The 14,135-nt window shown below is 38.4% G+C and overlaps 2 protein-coding genes, 1 long non-coding RNA gene and 2 other non-coding genes across 8 annotated transcripts; 1 reads left to right on the plus strand and 4 right to left on the minus strand.

Annotated features, from left to right (window-relative positions):
* Positions 1 to 849: 849 nt before the first annotated feature.
* Gp93 (heat shock protein 90 Gp93) lies at positions 850 to 4,482 on the minus strand. The gene is made up of 4 exons (XM_071716641.1): positions 4,319 to 4,482; positions 4,135 to 4,215; positions 3,120 to 3,726; positions 850 to 2,978 (listed from the first exon to the last, which is right to left on the minus strand). Exons 1-4 carry the CDS (start codon positions 4,362 to 4,364, stop codon positions 1,322 to 1,324), a joined length of 2,391 nt encoding a protein of 796 aa, XP_071572742.1. The 5' UTR covers positions 4,365 to 4,482; the 3' UTR covers positions 850 to 1,321.
* Positions 4,483 to 4,642: 160 nt separating this feature from the next.
* On the plus strand, positions 4,643 to 12,334 carry LOC139778608 (calcyphosin-like protein). 3 transcript variants are annotated; one of them, XM_071716645.1, is made up of 5 exons: positions 4,643 to 4,791; positions 9,612 to 9,768; positions 10,516 to 10,693; positions 10,932 to 11,141; positions 11,518 to 12,334. In XM_071716645.1, exons 2-5 carry the CDS (start codon positions 9,614 to 9,616, stop codon positions 11,617 to 11,619), a joined length of 645 nt encoding a protein of 214 aa, XP_071572746.1. In that variant the 5' UTR covers positions 4,643 to 4,791; positions 9,612 to 9,613; the 3' UTR covers positions 11,620 to 12,334. The 3 variants fall into 3 exon arrangements, with proteins under 3 accessions (XP_071572746.1, XP_071572744.1, XP_071572747.1); XM_071716643.1 differs by lacking the exon at positions 4,643 to 4,791 and adding an exon at positions 6,851 to 6,950; XM_071716646.1 differs by lacking the exon at positions 4,643 to 4,791 and adding an exon at positions 7,075 to 7,507.
* LOC139778609 (uncharacterized) lies at positions 10,712 to 14,114 on the minus strand. 2 transcript variants are annotated; one of them, XR_011719620.1, is made up of 3 exons: positions 13,978 to 14,114; positions 13,049 to 13,080; positions 10,712 to 12,754 (listed from the first exon to the last, which is right to left on the minus strand). It is a non-coding gene; the product is annotated as an uncharacterized lncRNA (long non-coding RNA). The 2 variants fall into 2 exon arrangements; XR_011719621.1 differs by having other exon boundaries at positions 12,966 to 13,080.
* Trnag-gcc (transfer RNA glycine (anticodon GCC)) lies at positions 13,360 to 13,430 on the minus strand. The gene has a single exon. It is a non-coding gene; the product is annotated as a tRNA-Gly (tRNA).
* Positions 13,750 to 13,821, minus strand: Trnad-guc (transfer RNA aspartic acid (anticodon GUC)). The gene has a single exon. It is a non-coding gene; the product is annotated as a tRNA-Asp (tRNA).
* Positions 14,115 to 14,135: the final 21 nt, after the last annotated feature.

The following is a 14,135-nucleotide window of genomic DNA, read 5'->3' on the forward strand; positions in this document are numbered from 1 at the left end:
CGTCGCGTCCCCTTACGTCACGAGCGAACGAGCCGATCCTGGCGGCTGGCAGCTGGCTCCCATGGCGGCCGGAAGCCCGGAACTGCGCGACGCGCCATTGTTTCGAAACGCGAAAACGCGATACGTTCGCGTTCTGTGCCTCTCTGCTTCTGGACCAGCTGGACCAGCTGGCCCAGCCGATTCAGCGTCCAAAATTATTCCTCCCCAACGAACGCACTTCTGCTCGCGACTCGCGGTCGCGATTGCGTTAAATTAATTACCCTGTTTGACAAAAGCTGACATTTTTTCTAGCACGAGCTGCACGAGAACGAGGGTAATTGTGTATTGTATAATTGTTTATTGTTATCTCGTAAATTTTTTAGCGCTGCGTTATGGCGCTCCTAGTACTTACTCTTAATTGATTCATTTTATCATCAAACAATACATAACAAAATTTTGTACTTTTATAAACGTACATTTAACAAACATGAATACCTTTTTAACAAGATCATACATTTTTATGGTTCCTGAGATATCTGTAACACTTTAGCCGTCTTGTATACATGCATGTATTATAATGTTGCAAATTAAGTTTTTAATATTTAATACATGCAATATTGGACTCTCGATCTATAGAAATTCAATAAACGTCTGCATCATCTTTAATTATAATGCATAAACGGTAATTAATTTGTCATAAGCCTATAAATATCTCAAACATTTTTTATTTAATCTTATAGTCTTGAATTTTAAGATTTTTATATAACAAATGTATTAATAAATTTTTCTTTTCATTCTAGACTCAATGATCTACTAAAGCTAAATATATAATTACTTTTAGGTTTGAAATATTAATGAAATACACATCAATACAGTAGATATACTTAATTCTTTAATATAATTTTTATGTTTCATGTACAAATACATTCACACATATCACAAACATACCATACGTCAGTAACGTTCAGTCAATACTCTCTTCACGTTACTAAAAAGATATGGAAGATTGAAATGATAATATATATAATAAATATTTAAATCTCTCGAAATCTACAATTTAACTGATATCGATGTTAGACACGATTCGATGTCTGGGATGACAATGTTGCGACTAATGGCGTTTCATGTAGAAAAAGAATTTAAATACGTTTTACCTTCCCTTTTAACATCGACGATTTCGAAAATTTGCACGATATCAGATTGAATTAACGTACATATCATCAAGTTGTACATATCTAAATTGTTTATAAACCTGCGACAATGAAGGTCGCATCTTAGGAGAGCTTAACTATACATTGTATAGCTACGCTTCTAAAACAAGTCTTTCGAATGTATCGCTGTATTACAACTCCTCGTGCTTCTTGTGCTTCTCGTCTTCCTCCTCCTCTTCCTGTTTCTCGTCCTCGGCATCGACATCCGACACCTTCTCGCTGCTTGCCGATTCATCGTCCTGCGATTCCTCCTCCTCGGGTACCTCGTCCAAGGAGATGCCCAGGCTCTTCCTCATTAGCTGTTCCACGCTATCCGCGAAACTAGCGGTCTCCCGTAGCATGTAGCCCGATCGCAAAGTTGCCGTACGGAACATCATCAGGGTGATGTCTTTGGCTGTCTGATCGGCCGAGTCAACCTCGACTCTGCGTAGCAGTTCTCTGATGAGTGGATGCCTCGGATTGATTTCCAAAATCTTCTTCTGGTTTAAATAGTAGCTTTTCTGTGGATCATCGGTCTTCTGATGTGCGTTCGAGATCGCCAAACGTTCCATATTGCCGGTCCAGCCATACATGCTGGCAACCAAGGCACAGGGCGAATCGGTCAGACGCTCGGACACTTGCGCCTTGCTGATATGATCCTTCAGGATGTCATTCAGCCATTTAACTAGAGGCTCAAACGTCGTCTTCACTTGCTCCATTCGTTCCTTCGCCCGTTCACCCTCGTCTAGCGTGAAACCCTCCTTTGCTACATTCTGAAACTTCTTACCATCGAACTCGGGCAATGACGAGATCGCGTACTCGTCCACCGCCTCTGTCAGATACAGCACCTCGTAGCCTTTCTTTTCCAGCCGTTCGACAAATGGCGATTTCTTCACTTCTTCCTCGGACGAACCGGCAATGTAGTAGATATGCTGCTGATTGGGCTTCATGCGGGATACGTATTCGGGTAGAGAGGTCATTTCCGTCTGCGCCGACGAGTGGAATTGTAACATCTTGGACACTCTCGCACGATTCTGAGCGTCCTCGATTATGCCTAGTTTGATGTTTGTGCTATATTCCTTCCAGAATTGCTGATAATCCTCTTTGGGCATCTTCTTGATCATGTCCAATACCTTCCTGATGAGCTTTTTTTTGATGATCTTGATCAACTTGTGTTGCTGAAGATTCTCGCGCGAAACGTTGAGCGGTAGATCATCGCTGTCCACGATACCACGAATGAAGGACAGGTAACTCGGCATCATGTCGGTGAACTTGTCAGTGATGAAGACTCGCCTGACATACAACTTGATATTGTCGGACTTGGTACCATAACGATTAAAACTGTCAGTCGGTTGAACCTTCGGAATAAACAGGACGGACTTGAATGTGACTTCACCCTCCGCAACGAAATGTGTCTTTGCCAGAGGTTCCTGATTATCTTTGGTGAGTGTTTTGTAGAACTCAATATATTCCTGTTCGTCGACTTCGTTTGGCTTTAGGGTCCAAATTGGTTTCGAATCGTTCAACAATTCCCAATCCCACACCGTTTTGTCCACTTTCTTAGGTTTCTTTTCATCCGCGTCCTCTTCCACTTTAGTGTCATCCTCCTCATCTTCCTTGTCCTCGGTATCATCTTTCTCCGTGTCCTCCTTCACAGGCTTATCTTCTTCCACTTCGTCCGCGTCGACTTGTACAACTTTGCTGTTCCACAAATATATGGGGAAATTGATGAACTGCGAATATTTCTTCACCAAGTTCTTTATCGTATCTGGTTCTAGGAAGTCCGATGCTTCTTCCTTCAAATGTAAGCTGTAAAGTTAAAAAAAAAAACGCAATATTAGAATATTATTTCTACAACCTAGTAGAAAATAAAAATATATATTATAATTATGGCTGTCGAGAAACTTTCAAACTTGATAAATTTGCTTAAGAATAATTGTAACGACATACCTTACAGTCGTTCCTCTCTTTAACGTATCTCCCCGTGGATCTTCAACAATGCTATAGTTAGAGCTGTCAGATTCCCAAATATATTGCTTGTCCTTATTATGCTTGGTAGTAACGACAACGACATTCGCAACCAAGTACGCGGAATAAAAGCCTACGCCAAACTGGCCGATCATATCGTTCATGTCCTGAGTATTTGTGACATCCTGCATTTTCCCCAGAAATTCAGCTGTGCCAGACTTTGCGATGGTCCCAAGGTTGTTTACTAGATCTTGCTTTGTCATGCCGATACCGGAATCCATTATATGCAATACTTTATTCTCCTTGTCAGCTTTTATTCTGATAGCCAATTCAGAATTTGTTTCCAGGACGCTCCTATCTGTGAGAGACAGCAATCTGATTTTGTCCAGTGCGTCAGATGCGTTCGAGATCAATTCTCTGAGATAGATCTCTTTGTTGCGGTAGAGGGAATTGATAATAAGTTTCATCATGCGATTGACCTCGGTCTGAAATGCAAATTTCTCGGCCTTTTCCCTTAATTCTTTTAGCTGAGCAGGATTTAAACCATCGATCTTTATTGCTTCCTCTTCTCTTTGTACCGCTTCATGATCTGCAACAGAATTTAAATATTGAATGTGTAATGCAATAGTTTATATTCTTATAAATAATATGAAATGAAACTTATATATAAATGAGATAAGAAAAAGGACTTAATTCAGGTTAATTTTTTTAGACAAAATCTTGTTAATGTACTTAACAAATTTATAATGATTATCCAACAGATCATACAAATTTCAGGTTAACTCAAGAATTGGACAAATCGTATTATACATGAAAGAAATTCTACTTTGGTGAAATAAACCTGCACTTTTCTAAATTCTATTATAACGTTTGAATAATTTGGCTAAATGTTGAATTCTAACGGACCCCTCCCACCTGTTACAACACTTTTGTCAAAAATCATGGGATAATAAGCGAATCGATTCTTTGTTCGCAGATTAAACTGTAAGGTAGCAACCTGTTCGCGATGCCTCACGGCTGGCGCCGAGATCATTCTCCACGGTGTTTTCCTCGACCTCATCCTCGGCCCGGACGAATCCTAGGGAGCAAATAAACGCGTTAAATATCGAAGACACGTTTTGTTCCAAGATTTCGTGCCAAGAGAGAACCGATCTCGTTGGTGGTATCGAGGGGTCGCTTACCCGCCAGCAAGAATAATCCTGCGATCAACAGGTAGAGTTTCCTCATCGTCGCCGCGGCGTGAAGGACTGTGAACGAGAAAGGGATTATCGACGAGCTAGCAAATTCGCTCCACTGGCACTGTTAACGTACCGCTGTTTCTTCACCGACTGTCACGGAACGGTCGCGACGGCGACGCGATATACACGAATACACGGCGCCGGCGGGGCGGCTGTCCAATCGCGTCGGACCACGCAGCACGTGTCGGCCAATGACGCGCGTCGCGCGTGTCCGACGGCAGCCCCGTACAAATGGCGCCGCGCGATTGGCTCGGCCGTGGCCGTGCACTCGCGCACATGTCTGTCTCTTATCCCGTTCTAGAAGATTCACTCGGCATCACTCGGCGGCTCGGCGCTGCTCGACACCGGAGTATCCGGACTATCCGGAGTACCGGTGGTACCGGAATACCGGACACGGCTACGTAGGTTCGAGCGACGTATGTAGAATTATGATAATCGGAAATCAAATTATCAGTAATTGCGCAGCGAGCGGATGGTATGGAAAATGATACGTCGTGTCGGTTAAATTATAAATCGAAGTACATGACCCCAGCGCATGATACTATCGAAAACAATTCGTTGTCTTATCGCCGCGGCTAAACACGAAACAATTTTTTTCCAAACAAACATACACATTTATTTTGATTGTTCTGCTGCTCTTACAATTAAAATGAGCGACGCAAAAGTTAGCAATAACTATTCTGCTAATGTAGGCGATTATCTGTTAATGTAAATTGATGATAAAGAATAGATAATAGAGAATCGTTTATCGCTAAAAAGTTTCGCTTGATAAAACAGGAATGTCTTGTTATCAATTGTTAATAAGTGAGAAAACTTGCAAGCAGCAAAGTAAAGGACTAAAGACCAATTTTTTCCTTCAGTGTCGATAATTGTGGTTATAGGTATATGTTTATTGATTACAGCAACGTTTATCGATTAGAATACATATGGCATGGCGCCATGGCAAAGTTAAATGTAACACAGTTAGTGTCACAACGACACAGTTAAGATGAAATGTTATGAAAACAAAGAAGAACGTGAAATAAGAACTGGAATTACTTAATATATAGATACATATAATGATTTAATTTTAATACTAATGATAAAAATATTAGCACGCCGCAGACGCTATATTGTAAAATGAACTGCGTCTTTGAAAACAAAATAGCAGTAAAATGTTAATTTTTATAGAAACCTTTATTTCTTATGTAATTATGTATGTATAAGAAATAGATATTGATTTATTGGTTTATCAAGTAATTTCAACTTCTCTTTTGTGTTTCTTCTTTTTTTGAAACATATTTGCACGTTTCTCTTATTCTTAGCACGTTTCAGCTTTACTCTGCCTGTAGATGTTTGAAAGTGATGTCCGAAATAAGATGTCAATTATAAGATGTTATCTTACAATTAGAGACTTTATATAATGATGTTCTTTCGACAATTTCACGAGACGGCATCGAAATTTTAAGACTTTTTTGGCGTTTTCGAGAGGTCGCAATGTTCTTTGAAGCCAATGTATCAAATAAGAAAATAATTATCTTCCAGCTTGCAGTCGATAAAGTATCATAACTGATAATATTGTTCTTAAGAAATATCATTGTCTATTTTCACAAGCTGTCGCATTGTTCGCGGACACGCGTGCATATTTTAGTGGTAAACGTTGCTGTAACTATACATTCGTCGTTTATACAGTAACATTTACCGTTTGGCCGCCACGTGTATCATTTTGTCATCCTGTGTCCTACTGCTAGTTATTGTTGGTTTAAGCGCAAAAGTAAATAAATGTAAGAGTTCAAGAACGCGGAACACCCTACATAATACCGCGTATACCGCATCACGTAACACGCTAGCAACCGTGTTATCCAAGGGGCTCTAGGGCCGATTAAATATGTACGGTAATTCCTCTACTTCCCGGGCTTTCTACTACGATGCCGTTTGGTCTGGGTCTATCGACATGTAGAGTCCAAGTCCATTGATATCAATCTTGGTCTATCGAGACCAATATATAGAGGTCAAGGTAACATTACCGCGCTGAAATAAACAGTTAGGCGATAACCTAACGTCAATTATATAAATTTATGTAATATTATAATGTTATATATAATATTATGCGTTAATATACATAAGTATATTATTAATGTAATAACACATATGTATTAATTTTTTAACGCGTGAAACTAGGAATTTATTTGTTTCAAATTTCATTATAATATCTATGGGCTTGTTCCGCATTGCGAAACAAATAAAAACTTAAAGTAGCTGAAATGAAACGCATAATACATCTTGATCGCGACTATTTAACTGTCATAAATCGGAGCGATCGAGCGTTAAATGACAATGACGACGATCCCGCCGATTATTCTCTCGACCATATACATGCGGACGACGATGACCTGAGCGTTCTCCAATATTCTTCTTCGACCTCGCCCGGCTCTCGCCCCTCGAGGAAACAATCGGTATCGGCGATCGATCAATCAATCCAATCGGTCACGCTTGCGGCTCGCGGAGCGGATGCGAATTGCGATATCGCGTCGCGATGGGCGTGTTGTGACAAATCGGTCGTTATGGATACATCGTGACGCTCCGGGGACCCAGGGTATAGACTTTTCCCGTACATCGTCCAGGGTGTGCACGTAATATGTGTGTCGTCGCGCTATAGGATTCACGACGCGATCCGCTATGCCGAGGAACTGCCAATCGCCACTCGCTTTCCGGTTCTCTTGGAAAAAACGTCGCGCCGCCGCCGCCGCCGCCGCCGCCTCCTTCGCCTCCTTCGCCTCCTTCGCCTCCTCTTGCGAAGAGTAAACCAAGTTCCTCCGGTTCTTCTTCCTCCTTCCGCTGGTCTCGTGATCTCGTGAACCGTCTTCCATCGCACACGCGCACGTGTCCTCCCGATCCTCCGCCGCGTTCTCCATCGCGTTTATCGCGTTCGCCGAAAGCCGCGTGCTAAGGTGAGTGATACCGCGCGAAACGCGGAAGGAAGAATGTTAACCGGACATTCTTGCGGATATTTATCTTTCCGTCGCGGATTTTCGTCGTGAGTTATTTACCCGAGCGAATCACACTTTTTCGTACGTAGTAACTGTTGCGAGAATATCGCGACGGAATTACGAGACCTTGCATTATCAGAAACGGAGGATAATAATATAGCAGGTATTTTGTTGTCTTTACGCAGCTATGGATAATATGTATATAATAACAATAATTCTTAGCTACTACATATTATATGGTGTAATTGGAGAAAAGTATTGTTTCTCACACAAACCTCTCTCCTGTCCGAACTAACGAATATGTAAAAGCCTTTACAATTTTTAAATGCAGTTGTTAAATATCTATGACAGTTCAAAGTTACGAATGTCCTTAATTAATTAAAAAACTAAAGTTTAAAGTTATAAAGTTTACGTAAATTTATTTATGTTCAATTTTAGGTCTAGTAATTAATTAATTTTATAATTTAATAATTTTGCACTAATTTACTCTCAAGGCAATACGAAAAATAATCGCTATACTATTTGGGTACTGATTACAAAAGTAAAAAAATTTCTAAAAGAAATTACTAATTTATTTCGATTATCAATACGTTTCTGTGCTTCAATTTATATCATACTTAATTTTTAAATGTATAATCCTCTATTCATTAATGCAAGCAAACATCTTTCTTCCATTGTCAAGCACTGTCAAACATTGTCAAGCATTGTCAAGCATTGTCACGCGATTAAGGCACGCTTTCAAAATGAATAATAAATACGTTCTATTCTTTTCTTTTTATATACTCTATTTCCGGATGAAATGCTATACATTCGCAAATATTCGTAGCATACGTCATTCGCTCGCAAATATTTAATATCGCGACGACGACACACTCTGGTTACCAACAAAACTCAAACAGAAGAGAAAGTCATGATAACATCAAAATACCGTTAAGTAGCGTTAAAGTGATTTTTAATAATTATTTTGAAACGATTTTCTGTTTGGGAATGACAAGTTTTTCTGCAGGCCACGACTTTGCGAGATGCAAAGTATATGTTATGTAAAAAAAAACCTGTCACCGATATATTATCTACGATATTAACTTATAACTTATCACTTTATTATCTAAACAACCCCGATTTTGATACCGCTCATAATGCTGAAATGGTAATATTAACAAAGCATAAAACTGTTTTAGATTTTTTATAACATCTGAGAGTATCTTTTAACAAGTTTTAATACATTATTTTTATAGCAATGTAATTCTCCTAATATAATAATTACAAACTTTTTGAATATATTTGATAAATGCCATGTTAAAACAATCAAAAATATTGGCAAGTTGTTTTTAATTTGATAAATTTCGTTTATATGTATATATTTCGGGTATAGATTTCGTGCATTTTAGAATTTCGCAGATAAAAGTCGAGGGAGTGTTCAGCAACAACGACCGAGGCTTTTACGCGAACGAAGCTTTCAGAATAGAACGATGCGATTTGCAATTAATCTCCCATTGCGAGCCAAGAGATATTTCACGAAATAATTAAAAACTATTAACGAGCGGTCGCTTTCACACGTGCAGCGGGTCGATGACGGGATACGTGAACGTCGATGTCGCAATGTACAAAACTGTGCATTATCATCAAAAGCAACAGAGGCGGTTAATCAATAACCCACTTTTCATCTAGCTTTGTGCGCATGATAGTGAAAAACCTTATCATTGTATCTCACTACATATAAGCGAAATTGTAGCTTTGTTCGTTAGGTATTCAACACGTATTCAATGTTTCTCTCTCTCTCTCTCTCTCTCTCTCTCTCTCTCTCTCTCTCTCTCTCTCTCTCTCTCTCTCTCTCATCGATCTTCCATACTTAATAAATATCGCGATGAAAGGAAGAGAGTTTATGTGTCGGAGAATTTATGTTTGCAAACGAGTAAATACATAGATGTACGATTTTTAACAGGTTTTTGTTATAACTGATATGCAACATCGAGTCTTCCATTAGAACTCATTAAAAAAACTTAAACTTTCTTATAAATGTTTGTAAAGACTAACCAGTGAAAAATAAATCTAAAAATTCACGTGCTGACGTTATTTATAAAAAAGCTTATGTTTTATGCAATTCTTAACATTTCTGATTCTTTTTAAAACTTCCTCAATGCCCAGTTTTGGAATGTAAATACGCGTGGCTCTCTCGTTCTTTCTCTCTCCTTCTCTTTTTTTTTTTGTACGTATCGCACCTGACTCATACTCATCACGTGAGCGAATGACGTTTTTCCCTTTCCCAGCGATGTTCAGCTTGAGGCCACGGAGTGCTACGACGCGACAGGAGATTGAAATGATCAACAAGGCCCAACGGGCCATACATACCACCACGGATTCCATTGAGAAGTTGCGTCTACTTTGCCTGGCTAGGGGTGCCAATGGCATTCTTGGTTTGGGTAGGTGAGTCTCGAAAAAGCACCCCTTTACATTGCTATTAAGTAAATCTACGAAATCATAGAGCCATTTATCGTTAAAACTATTTATTATTACGTTCCTCTTAACTAGGTCATGTCTGAATCATTCTTTTTCTCATATAATTGGCTACATTTTAATCGATATTTCTTTCTAAATAAACTTACTGCATTTCGAGTAGGATTTGAAAAAAAAAATCAGTATTTTTACAACTTTGATCATTCGTAATAATATAATAAAAATATAATTTGTAATTAGCATAATTGTGCTTCTCAAGAGAGATTGTTATTTAAAGGATTTCGATTTTTTATACATTTTAAAACATTAATCCCAAGTTTAAGGAACGACGATAGATTTTACGTAGAAGCTAAGCTGCAATAATTTCAATAGAATGCATTTAAATTTAAACGATGTGCCGGTAACAAAGTGAAATGCAAAAAAAATGCGAAGAAAACGGCGCAAAGCTCACGTTATATTAGTTACGCGAGATAAAAGAGATAAAAGAGATAAAAGAGATATAGAACGAAATCAAAAGTGGATGCAAAATTTAATGTTAATTATTCGCGAATAAGATTCAGTGTCACAGATGTGTGCGTGCAATGATGATACGGTTTTCGCCTGATTCACACGTGAATCAGTCTCAACCTTGCCGTCCTCGACCTTTGTGTCGTCACGTACGTCGCGTAATGATATGCTGAGACATCTGAATCCCCCGCATTATTTGTATTTTTTCAGGGTATTCCGTCGTATGGACGAGGATGGCAACAACAAGCTAAATCTCGAGGAGTTTAAAACGGGTTTAGAGGAAACTGGAATGGAAATTTCCGACGATGAAATTAATGAAATTTTTCAGAAATTCGACACCGACGAGGATGGAAATATTAGCGTCGATGAGTTTCTTGTCGGCATAAGAGTGAGTTCGCTTATACTCTTTAATTTTACTTAACTCTTCATTTTATTGTACTTCGGGCAAGAATCGTCTAATTGTACTTACATTTAGAAACATTTAATGCGTCATTCAAGCGAAGAATCGTTTTTAAAAATTGTCGATTTTAAGATGTGCGGATGAGCAATCTTCTTATCAAAATATGTAATACATGTGGATGTAATATAATTATGGAAATTAATAAAGTTAATAAAATAATTTTCAGCCACTGATGTGTCAAAGCCGAAGAGACGTGGTAGAGCAAGCGTTTCAGAAATTGGACAAAACCGGCGATGGGCGGATCACCATCGACGATCTACGAACGGTTTACAACGTGAAATGTCATCCGCGTTATATCAGCGGTGAGGAAAGCGAAGAGAGTATTTTAAACAAGTTTCTCTCGAATTTCGAGGTCGGAGGCAATGTCGACGGTGTCGTAAGTAGTTTTATGATGTTTTATGATGTTTCTCACATATTAAGTTCGCACAAATAAAATCGCTCGACAAACCGTGTATTAAAATCTTGCCTACGTGCGTCTATCGAACACATTTAAATCAAGTTTTATGCCTTATAAATATTTTAGCTAACAGCCTTAGCCAATAATGCGAAGGATTAATAAATTGTGCCAAATTGATCAGCGTTTAGAAATTGAATTAATATGCAATGTTCTCTTAATTCTTTAAGTGCTCCATTTTCTAATTCAATATATTCATCATTAGATATATTTCATACTTTTTTCGTAAAAATATTAAAAAATTATTTTATCCCCAGACAATTTGCTTACCATTATTGTTCTTCTTTTCGCTTTACAGGTAACGGAGGAAGAATTTATGAATTATTACAGCGCTATGAGCGCGAGTATAGATAACGATGCGTATTTCGACTTGATGGTGCGCAACGCTTATAAGCTGTGAATCTTGATCTTTCTATTTGCATTTCGCGAGATAACACGCCGATCCCGCATCTGTCTATTCCACTGGCGGTCGTCGAGCGCATTAACAACCATAAAGTTGCTATTCCGCTAAACTAATGTATAATAAATGAATATCGTTGTCACGTTATCAGAAATGACCTTAGTTTCTCGTTAGACTCGCACTCGTATTCTCGTTAGACTTCCACTAATTGCAATCTAGCGAAAACATGTTATACTATGTCCAATATTAATGCGTGAGTCGTCCGAGTGCCGATGATCAAATTTATAAAACTGACTATGTACTTCATTAATCGTTAACCCACAGGAATATTCTCGATCAAGAAGAAGAAAAAGAAGTGCGTAGAAATCGACCTTAGGAGGCTTCTTAAAAATTAATCTGAATTTTTGTTCTCTTGTCGAGCTACTCGGTCGCCGGACAACCGCGATAACTCGTTCACTTTTGAACTATGAAAAGTTTGTATGACAAACTTGCGCAAACAAAAGCGAGATATGTGTGTCTGACAATCTTTTTCTTCTTCTTCCTTGACGCTTTATTAGCTATTTATAAAACAAGTTGGTTATAGGGACCAATTCTGCAGCGCAAAGCGCGATGGATGCGCACCGCATGACCGCACACGGCGCACACTCGCGTCTTTTTAAGCATCCCTCTTTGTAATCGTTTATTCTTCTGCGAATAAATATATGCGATTATGAAACGGATTGACTTTTTACGCGCCTAAACTCCCTGCGGTTTCGATGTAACTGGATTCAAGGTGAAGCGTTCTATTCATCCGATTGGTTTTAATTTAATTTGTAGGTGCAATAAAAGTAAAATGTAAAACAAGAACTAGAAATAAACGCATTAGATTTGTAATAAATTGGATAATTATTAATATGCGATGGGTGCCTTTTTGGAAGGAAAAATAGCCAAGTACGATCTAATCAAGAATTAAATTACGTTAATGAAAAGTAATTATCTGACTAAGAGCATATCGAATGGCAAAAACAGGGTAGGGCTGTGCAATTAATAATGCAGATAAGCTCAACGCTCTTCTGGGAATGAGAGCGACGCTTCCGTGAAACTCGTTCCGCTAAGCCAAGCATTCTCGAAATTAACATCGAAGCGAAAGTAACGTCTGTAAAAAAAGACACACATAATGTGAATACGGTATACATATGTATATGCAGTATATATTTGTTCGTTCTTGCCAATAAAATTTTTATTTTTTTTTTAATAAAATAAATTTCTTTATCACTTTATTTGTATATGATATGATATAATTCGTTTGAAACCGAAGTTTAAATGTGCGAAATTGTACTGCAAAGCAATCTTTGCTATATACCCACGGTATCAATAACGATAAGCAATCGAGACCTGGTTTACGATCGTTACGTAATCTGCAACGACTAGCTGCTACAATAAAATATACCTTTGAGGACTGCTCTTCTCTCGGAGGAATTCCTGCAAAGATAACGATATATTTTCTCAACAGAAACTTAAAGTATTTTAATCCCAATTACTTAAATTTACAGATACAATAAATAAGAGAAAATGTATCTCTTATGTGGCAATTACGAGGCGAAAAGTCAGAAATTATAGTTTCAAAGAGTTTCTAAAAATTAGGATTGATTGCTTGAACACAACTATTATGAAGTATATTGAATTAAATAACATTTGCAGAGCGTTATTTAACAATTAATGGTGCGCGGTACAAAAGAAAGTAACAGTACAAAAAAAAAATGCATCGGCCGGGAATCGAACCCGGGCCGCCCGCGTGGCAGGCGAGCATTCTACCACTGAACCACCGATGCGCGATGTAGAACCTTACTCAGCATGCATAAGAAGTAGTAGCATAAACTAGATTTTCAAATTTACCACATATATGTTTATAATATTGTACTTGTAATTTTATCACTTTTACAATCTGTATCGACTAACAGTTCGCTCTAAAACACCCTCTATCTGAACCTGCTAACGTACCGATAATATATGTCTATAATCAAAAGATAAAAATATCAGGACTAGAAATGACTCTAAATTTCTAGAAAAAAAATTTTATAATACAATTATAGCGATCTTTATCCATTATATGTATTAAAATTACAATTGTTAATTTGAGAAAAAAAAATCCTCCCCGGCGGGGAATCGAACCCCGGTCTCCCGCGTGACAGGCGGGGATACTGACCACTATACTACCGAGGACTTGATGTTAACGTACCTACAATTTGTGATACATATGGGACGAAAATCGAGCGTTCGCAAAATAAACGAAACTTATTTAATTTTATCAAATGCTAAATTTACATTGATATCATTCGATAAATTTAACATGCGGATATATTTACGAGGAACTCCTACAGCGATTATGGTGAGATATATATCCGTCGCGATCAGCAAGTTCAGCAACGAAACTTTGTAGTTCGTACGTCGCGCGGATGCAAGATGGCGCGTGGGTATATAAAATTGGCCGACGCGCCGAGCGCGTTCAGTGTTTAGTGTTTAGTCAGTAGCAGAAC

The sequence above is a fragment of the Temnothorax nylanderi genome, unplaced genomic scaffold, assembly GCF_030848795.1.
Source record: "Temnothorax nylanderi isolate EJ_2023f unplaced genomic scaffold, tnyl_v1.0 TNYL_tig0189_pilon, whole genome shotgun sequence".
Taxonomy (NCBI): domain Eukaryota; kingdom Metazoa; phylum Arthropoda; class Insecta; order Hymenoptera; family Formicidae; genus Temnothorax; species Temnothorax nylanderi.